Consider the following 9,314-nt stretch of genomic DNA (forward strand, 5'->3'; position numbering starts at 1 on the left):
AGGGCGGGTAGGGGGCGGACGCCCGCAGAGCACTGAGCCAGCCTGATAGCCTCGGGCTCACAGGCACGCCGCCTCTGTTTGTACACAGTGCGCTCTTGGCTGCCGGATAGCTCCCCGCCAGCTCACGCTTCATTGTTCTCCAAGTCAGAAGCCTTGCAGCCTCCGCGGCGAGAGCAGCGCCAGCCCTGCGCTTCACCCACAGTGCGCCGCCCGCTCCGCGGTGCGCGATCCCGGGAGTCCGGGAACCTCGGCTGGAGCCCACGCCCCGCCCGGCGCGCCTCGGCCAGGACCCACGGCAGCGCAGGCTGCGCCCCAGAAGCTCCTCAGCTCACCCACCTCCGCATACCGGAGCGCAGGCAAAAGGGGAGGACCCCTTCTCTCGGGCCATCACTCTTTATTACCCTCTCCAAGAATTTGAGAAAGCGCTGAGGGAAGAAGACATCTTCTAGAATTCTGTGACAGAGGCGGGGTCTACTGCTGTCCTGCGGTGCCACCTCGCCACTGTGCCCAGCCGGGGTCGCGTCTGGAGGACCGGATCATGAAGCGCTTGGTAGCAGCTTGGCTCTTGGTTGGTCTCAGCCTCGGTGTACCCCAGTTCGGCAAAGGTGAGGTGGCAGGGCCTGGGTCGTTGAATTCCGGACGGGTGGGAAGTCCCTTGGGAAAAACCTCTCAGGTGGCCAGAGTAGGTCCTCCTTGCGCGTCCCAGAGGGCGAGCGCCGCGGGCGGCTCGGAGGAGGCGACGCGCCCTGGATGCCCTGAGAAAGTGCTAACAAAGTCCGAGTGGAGTGCTCCGGTTTGTGCTGGAAGGGCAGTGCGATCTAGGAAAAGAAGATTGAGGGGTGGTGGGTGTTTCTCAAAATCAGCCATTCTAGCTGTCACTCGACACATGACTAGCAAATGTGTGGATGATGCTGGCTCGGGACACACAGAACCCGGCTGTGATGGGGGGCTTGGTGGGGACCAGTGTGCCTGGCAATCATCTATAGATGCAGGAAGAGGGGAAGAGTCTGGGTAATGGTATGGCGCTGGGCTCCTGGATGCTGGACTCTGACGCAGGGCGGGGGCTGAGTGGTCTGCAAACCTTAGATTGAGAGTTCGGACTATGGATGAGATGGAGTAGGGTGTACAAAGTCACCGGCTTTCTCTCTGTTCCTCCTTCTGAATGCAAGGCATCAATTACCAGGAACCGCTTTTCTTCTAACCCCAGGGGACCTGAGCTTTGCCTGTACTTCCTCTGGGTGAGAGTATAACTCTTGGTAACAGCAGTGCGGTGATCGCCAACCTCGCGCCCCTGACCCAGGAGCCGAAAAGTTGTTAGAACTGGTCCAACTGTGCCTTTCATGACTTGCATGAAAATAGGGAACAAGGAAACAAAACTAATCAATTTTTAAAAGAATAATAATGATAGTAACACAGAAGTCCCGTGAGTCCCCTGCTGAGTTGCTTAGGTGACTTTCTGGTCCTCTGAGAGGTAAGACTTGTCAGTACAAATTCTGGTCTCGACCTTGGTCCAGAAGCTAGCTGACAGGGGCTGAGTTAGCGCCAGGGAGGAGTCCAGCAGGAAGAAAGGGTTCAAAGAGGTGTTGGGGAGCTGTGCCCTATCTGGTCTCCCTGAAACCGGCGGTCCCTTCTGAGGCATCCGCAGCTAAGGAAATCCTCCACAGACAGCTTCAAGTGGAGTTCTAGATCGAACTATACAGCTTTAAAACACTGTGGGTCTAGAGAAGTAGTTGGAATAAAAATGCGTTGATTCAAATCCATTTGGGATTAGACACTGAGTGGATATTCTACATGATCCACCATGCACCACCTATATGCTTTAGATCCTCTTAGGTGACTGCCCTGGAAGCCAAGTGTTGCTGTGATCCAGATGCCCTCTCCTCCCAGCCTGCTGGAATCCGAGACGGCACCTTGTCTAGGTCTTCCTTGCTCCCCCAAGAATGTGGCTGTTTTTCTTGGGATGTAGGCGTGAGTGTGGGTTCCTGTTTCGACTATATTTGTCCAACTGCCCTGATAGTTACCCTCAGACACTACCCCACAACCTCACTGAAGGTTAGCAAATGGAAATAATTCTCGCGTTGCTTGCCTAGTCCCCAGCTTAAGGAAAAGAAAACGTCCCCAAAGCCAGTATTTTCCATTCTTTTATTTCTTGTTTGGATTCCTTCTGCACTTTGCAGCCTTAGCAGGAAGGAAAAGGAAGAATCGCAGCACTTCCCTCTCCTCCTTCCTTCCCCGCCTCCTTTCCCACCCGAAACACACACACACACACACACACACACACACACACACACACACACAGAGAGAGAGAGAGAGAGAGAGAGAGAGAGAGAGAGAGAGAGAGATACATTGTACCACCTCCACCATCTGTTCCCTATCATAAGTGAAGGGCAACAAGGATGCCAGAGGACCTACTCAGTGATCCTGCTTGCCTGCAGGCGCCTGGTTATAGGATCCGGGGGCGAGGAGAGTTCCAGCTGCCCTGAGCTGAGCTTTTGCTTGAAGATGCCCTCGCTGAGGGCACTGCTTATGCCACCTACCAAACCGACAGGAGATGTTGCCTGGGCTTTGCATTTTGGACCTCTAGGCAAAGCTCAGAAAGCCTATTCCTCAGATTCTTCAATAGATTCCTCTTGTAAGCTACCCAGTGGGTGGAGGGCGAGAGCTTTTGGGAAAGAAGAAAATTGTTTTGCATTAAGCTCCTGTGGTTAAACTTGCACTTCTCTCATTTTTATTTTATTCCTGATCTCTGCAGAAGGCAGAATAGAGCTTGCCTGACAATCCCAAACAATTAAACTTTGTGAAAACTACTGAGCTAGTGTCAACACCGATTTTTATACTGTCTCTCTTTCCCCCATTAGCTATTTAAGACACCTAAGGTCTTACAGGAATTAGTGTTTTCCCTACGTGTGGGTTACAATTTAAATGTATTAGAGCCTGGAATCTGATAGTGATATGTAATTCCTTTTATCAGAAGCCTTTATTTTAAAATTAAACCAATGGATCAGATTGGATATTTTATTAACTCCTAAATTATTCATCATTGAGGGTTGCCCTAACAAATTCAGTAACATGCATACAGTTGCAACAATCACATGACATCTTATACAATCTATCCCTGTGTCTGCAGTTTGTATCTGTCTTTAAGCAAATGGCACTATCTAACAATGTCTAGATGTGCCCTAAATACTGAGAATCACGTTGCATTTCTGTCTTTTAATCAATGGTGATTTTAGTTAAATCTACATGAGAAGAGATTAATGCTTGAACAGTCTCACTCCAGATGACACTCTGCTTCGCTTCTGTGATTAGCACAGCAACATTTAAGCTGAAATAACAGGATTCTGTGGGATTTTGTGTGTCTTCAGCACCTAATTCACATGGCCATTAACTTTACGCTTTAAGGTATAAGTGCTAACATCAGATTCAAAGTGAAGCATTGAGATTAATTTTGAAATATTGGGTTGGATATAGCGCTAAGTGAACATGAAGTACCATGCTATGATTGTTTGATACTAATGCAAAGTCTTTGCTAAGCCGTACAATGCCACGGTAAACACAATTCCTCCTTTGGGACTGATAAAGTTCTGATTATTTCTTAACTGCTTCCTTAGCATTGAAATGTGTTTTACTTAGCAATGTATATTATTGTGGAAAATATTTAAAATAATCAATGGTGGAGTAAAATGAAGTTGTTCATTCTTCCTTCCTTGATCTTTCTTTTTTCATTTTTTTATTGAGCTTTTTAAATTTCATACACTTATCACTCCAATCCAGACACCCCTCCCCTATCCATGCCTCCCTCTATGCCCCCACCGAATCCTATACACTCTGCCATACATGCTGAGTCTTATCCATTCAGGTGTTTATACCCAAGTGTCCTTCAGTGTAGATGCATCCTTGATCTTAAAGTTACTAACGTTTTCCTAAGAAGGCAAATTTATGTATTTCTGAACTCGTCCTTAAATTAAAGCCTCGTATTTTGAAATAACATGATTTTTAAAAAAAGATAAGAATATAATGGAAATTTAGTATGAAAAGTATGAAAATTAAAGACCAATTCAGGGTTATTTTACAATTTAAAAATACCTTGGATTTTCATCAAATATCTTAAGGTTAATGTCCATATAAACTATATTTATTTCCTACTCATCAAATTATAGCAATATAAAGGAATAAAATATAAATGCCTAACAAAATTGCATGGTGACTCAATGCCACTACAAAACATGTTTAGTGGATTTTTATGCCTAAATGACTCTAAGCTCTTTATTTCTTGCTGGTTATTACAATAGCATTGTTAATGGGGTAATTGATTCTTAAGATGTTTCATCTTTTAAATAGTTTCTAATGACATCATGAACTGTATATGTTATCACTTTTGCACATTTTTTAAACCATTGGAGAGTTTTCTAAAGCCTAAGAAAGTGGTGCTGATATTGTTTATTGCACATACTTGCAGGTGCAATAGCTTTCAGTATGATTTATCATGTAGTAGTTTTATTGTATCCTTGCCAAAAAATAAATAAATAAATAAAACGTGTAGGCTTCAGAACTCAGTTTAAACTAGAAGCAAATCACGAGTTAATACTGAGCAAAAAGTGGCAAATTTAAAAATATACATTCAGTAGTAAGGCTTCTATCATAGCTAATCAAATTTACTTTTTATTTATTAAAAAGATAGAAATTTGGTGCTTTTATGAAAATGTATAAAACCAAAGCCATAATCTTCTAACTCTTCTATTTTTATTTGTTTTGTCATGAAGGTGCTGGTATATTTCTTCTTGTATTTGTTATTTACCACCGTCATTGTACTGACTCTGATATCTTTTAATTAAAGCCAACGTGTATGTTCACAGAATCAAATAACTGTTTATGTGAAGTGGGAGTAATTATTATGATGTTTATTAATATTTCTAAGATGATGGAAATGAACACTTAATTGTTCCCAGACATATGTATAAAAACCTTTTTCCAGAGTTGTTGAAGGGAAAAGGCTGGAATCAACTTTGGCCTCACCAGCAGGTGTCAGAATAATCAATGGAGATATTTTGAAGACCTTTGATAAAAGTAAAAGAAATAAATAGGAAATGCTATCCTGAAAATGCACATAAAATATTCTCTACTATCTATGAGACTAATGATCTCTCTCGTCCCTCCCATGAAAAAGATGGAAAGGGTGAGTTCTAAGGACTAATTGCTTACAGGATAGAATTTTAACTTGGAAAGGGCACCGCTCTATCTCAAACAATGAAGCACATACTTGGAGCAAACCATTACGTTTCAAAGGTCTCCTGAGTGTTTTCCAAGGACCTTCACTTAGAACTAAGATGTACTTGTGGTCAAACAATCATTACTGAAATTTCTAGCATGGTTTCTAAGCTTCTTCTCTATACCTACTCTAAGTGCCATAGGTAGAAATTCTATTATAATGATTTGCATGTATTTATGCATTCAATTGTATATTTGCATACATCAGATGTGTGGAAAGAGATGAGTGCTTATCTGTTTTTTAAAAGTGATTATTTCATGGAGCTTGCAAGTTTCTAACAAATATGAATCATATGGCCAAAGGAGATTAAATGACATGATAAAAGTTTTGTCTTTGAGGCAGTTATTAATGTGCATATGCACATCCTTGTTATACAACAACATTTATCAGTTACTTGAAACATTTTAATTAATCTTTATCAAAAATTTATCTTAACATATACTAATATTGCCCTTAAAGCCTTGTTACAGAGTCACCATTACACACTTGCTCTGAGTTGTTTCTCTTTTTGTTTTCTGGTTTTCTTTTTTAATAATATGGCCACTGGCATGCCAAATGACCTATTCTCAGTAGCATTCTTTATATGTTAATATTCTCTAAAATTTTAAAAACATCTCCCTTTTCATCTCTCCTGATCTGCTTCTTTCTTCTCTCTGCCACAACTGGGACACAGCATCCACAGTAAAATCAATATGACAGTCTTCCATCGTTATTAAAACATTACAAATTTACAAAATAATGAAATTTACAATATTTTCCTTGGAAGAAAAAAATGAGGATGAGACTACAAAGCTCTACCTACCATACCCTTTGATTTAAAACATTGAAAATCAATTGGGATGTGAATTAAACAACAACTCATGATATTTATGGCTCAATTTGATCACAATGTCCTGCCTAAAACTATCAACTGGATGGTAATTCATTTGCACCCTAAGGTGAAGACTTCACTTGCTTCACAGTTCCACCCACATAACACATAGCTGGGAACGGAGGAAAAAAGTATCTGAAGCTCCTCACCTCCTAGGGTAGATGTCACATTTGGTCCTTAGATTATGTATTATATTTATCTTGACTTGCAAATTCCCATGTGAAGTGCATGCAGAAATTGAAACGCATATGAATGATATACCAGCTCAATCTGAGCAATAAAGATGTCAACTGTTAAGCAAAGAAGAAACTGGAGAAATAAATGTAGAAACAACAATATTTTACAATGTAAAAAAAGCAGGAACATTCAGCGAGAGGGTAAGAGAAAATGAATACTTAAAAGCATTACTCAGTGAAGAATATTTTAACTGTGTCAGTATTGATCATGCATTCTAGAGAAAACCTCACTGGCTATGTTAATCATTTAGGGGTACAAAGACACAGAAATACCTACCTTATTAACAACATCTTTTGCTCAATGTGTTTAAACTTGGCACATTGCTTAACTGCAAAGGAGATGGACATCTGGGAAATGTCCTTATTGAATAACTTTTATATTTCCAGCATTCCAGAGAAAATGTTCTTTACAAGTTTTACCTAGTATAATCAAAGGCAGTGCTATAAAACAGTTTTATTGAAAAGGAATAGGCCTCAGAATTCTGATAAGATGTTCTATAATTACTGGGCTGTATTGTAAAAGAAAATATACTGCTATTTTCTATTTGAAAATATACAGTAATAAAGTGATAATAACTGTGTCAAATGTGCACAACAGAAGATTTACTGTGTATCAGTAAGGAGGGAAGACTTATATTCAAGAATATTGGTGAAGACTTCTTAATGCTCTAAAGCACTTCAGAATGTGATGATTATATGTAGAAGACTGACTTCCTTTACCATTTCTCTTTTCTAAGACAAATCTGTATCAAACTGATCTGTGTTAAAAAAATCGTTCATTTATTTCATAAGCAGGAAGGGCAAGGTTTTAATCCCTTGTCAGATGACAATGTGCTCAGGTAGAAGACAAGTTTTAAATGGGGTTAGACCACTATGCAGTCCTAGAGGTTTATGCTTCATATTTGACAAAGTGGTTTATTTTTAGATGAAGAATAATCCTTTAAGTCCCTTCTTGTACTGATCTCAGGATGACCATTTAGATTTTGCTCATACTGGAGATTATGAGGCCAGCTATGGCAAAATGGGCTCCTGACATTTACCCCCAAAATTCAGAACAGTTAAGTAGAATCATTGGATTGGAGAATTTTCTTTTTTGAAATAAATGGATCAATCTGTCCATGTAATACATAGACATTTCTGATCTATAAGTTTGAGTCTGTTTGTCCTAAATCTGATAACCTCCCCCTCACAGTTTTCTCTTCAGTTACTACTTGAATTCTAATTTTACACACTTTACTTTTCCTGTTGTCTTTTTTACTTCTAAAGCATAACTCATGTATTGTAAACTCTAACTTTCTTGGAATGTTTTCTGACAAAGAAAAGCCTAATCATAATTCAGATCTTTTAATATTAATATTTCAAGTTCTCATTTCACATTATCTGCTTTCTGTAGAGTCAGGACTTAGGACAGTGTTGGGTGAAATAACAAAAACAAACAAAAATACGAAAATCAGTTCTCAACTTCCTCTTAATTGAATGGAGCTATTGCTCACACCCAAGCAAACATCACTGTTCTTTAGGAAAAAATTGCACATTTTAAATAGAAGTATGCCTTTAAATGTATATGTGATATATACATACATTTTATATATGTGTGTGTATACATACTATGTATGTATGCATATTATATATAAAATAGATAAAAATATTTCAGAAACTTTAAATTCTTTTTGTTTCTTACTTTTTATATAACTATTCCTTACAATGAGCCTACTCTGAAAGTACTGCTCAGCACTCTGCCAGAACAGTTATAAAAATATAATATTAAATCACAGGTGGGATTTAAGTTGTTTTTAAAGTTTTATGAATCTTCAAACACAAGAAATGCTACTTCTAAGTAACAGAGTGTGTCCTTTGTCAGTGACAGAGTTCTGACAATTTCCTTTCTTTAATTTTATAAAATAAATCATATTTCAGGCATCAGGCTATATCATTTCTCTCCTCTTTTAATATGAAATCTGCCACAATATCAGCAAAACCTCTTGCTAGACAACTTAATATGAGACATCTATTCAAATTGCATTTTAAGTGGGGTAAATAAGTCTACCAGGTGCATGTGACATGTTTCAGCATTGTGGTATCCTGTATAATACTCATACCTAATCAGACAGGTGTTGCTCTTACTGACAAATTAATGAGAAATGGATATAAAGAGAATTGCCTTGATCACACAGCTAATATCCTGCAAGTTAGACTCTAGAGCAAGTCTGCACTAAACTACTAAATGACCCTGTGTTGCAATAAGGGTCACATAGTATATCTTGGTGATATCTTGTATAATGATTTCATTGTTTATAAAACACATATATGCTATTCAACCACCAATAAACTGGTAATTATTTTTGAAGGTGAAAATCATGCTTATTCTTTGGGGACAGTAATTCAAATTCTAAATAACTAAAGAATTTTAAAGAAATTTAAAGCAAACAATTCAATAAATTAAACTTTGAGTAACAAAGTGGCACATAGCTATTTCTGCATATGGGGGGGGGGAAACAAATGAACTCTTTTAGTCAAAAGGGTAAATAACATTTCTTTTAGCATGCATAACTATTAGGAATATTAGAGAAAATAACTATATGGATTTGCAAAGGATCAAGTTAGGGTCTGAGAAAGCATTCAGTAAATTTGATTGATAATAATAATTAATAATAATACTAATAATAATAGAAAAGAAACTGGAGAGGGAGGAAGGGAAGGAACACTTGGGACTGGTTTGTAGCACTTGTTCTTTGGTCAAGATCTTACCATTTGATTTTATTATAACATGAATTCTATATATTTTTTTAGAACATTTCCCACTCTTCTGCACTGTTTAATTGCTATTTAATATCACATGTACCAGTTTTGATTTCAGTGTAAATTTCAATCATGTAACTCTATGAAAATCAATTTAGAATATATTTTTATTTTGTTACTGCAATAAAAGTATTTATCT

The 9,314-nt window shown here is 38.7% G+C and overlaps 1 protein-coding gene across 1 annotated transcript in view; it reads left to right on the forward strand.

Moving 5' to 3' along the window:
- Nucleotides 1-6: 6 nt before the first annotated feature.
- Nucleotides 7-9,314, forward strand: part of Edil3 (EGF like repeats and discoidin domains 3) — a 482,626-nt gene continuing 473,318 nt past the window's right edge. Inside the window, exon 1 of the mRNA XM_008853285.1 lies at nucleotides 7-605. Coding sequence (XP_008851507.1) covers nucleotides 539-605 — 67 coding nt within the window. The 5' untranslated portion in view covers nucleotides 7-538. The remainder of the gene's footprint in view (nucleotides 606-9,314) is intronic.

The sequence above is a fragment of the Nannospalax galili genome, unplaced genomic scaffold, assembly GCF_000622305.1.
Source record: "Nannospalax galili isolate Female #2095 unplaced genomic scaffold, S.galili_v1.0 scaffold45, whole genome shotgun sequence".
Lineage (NCBI taxonomy): Eukaryota > Metazoa > Chordata > Mammalia > Rodentia > Spalacidae > Nannospalax > Nannospalax galili.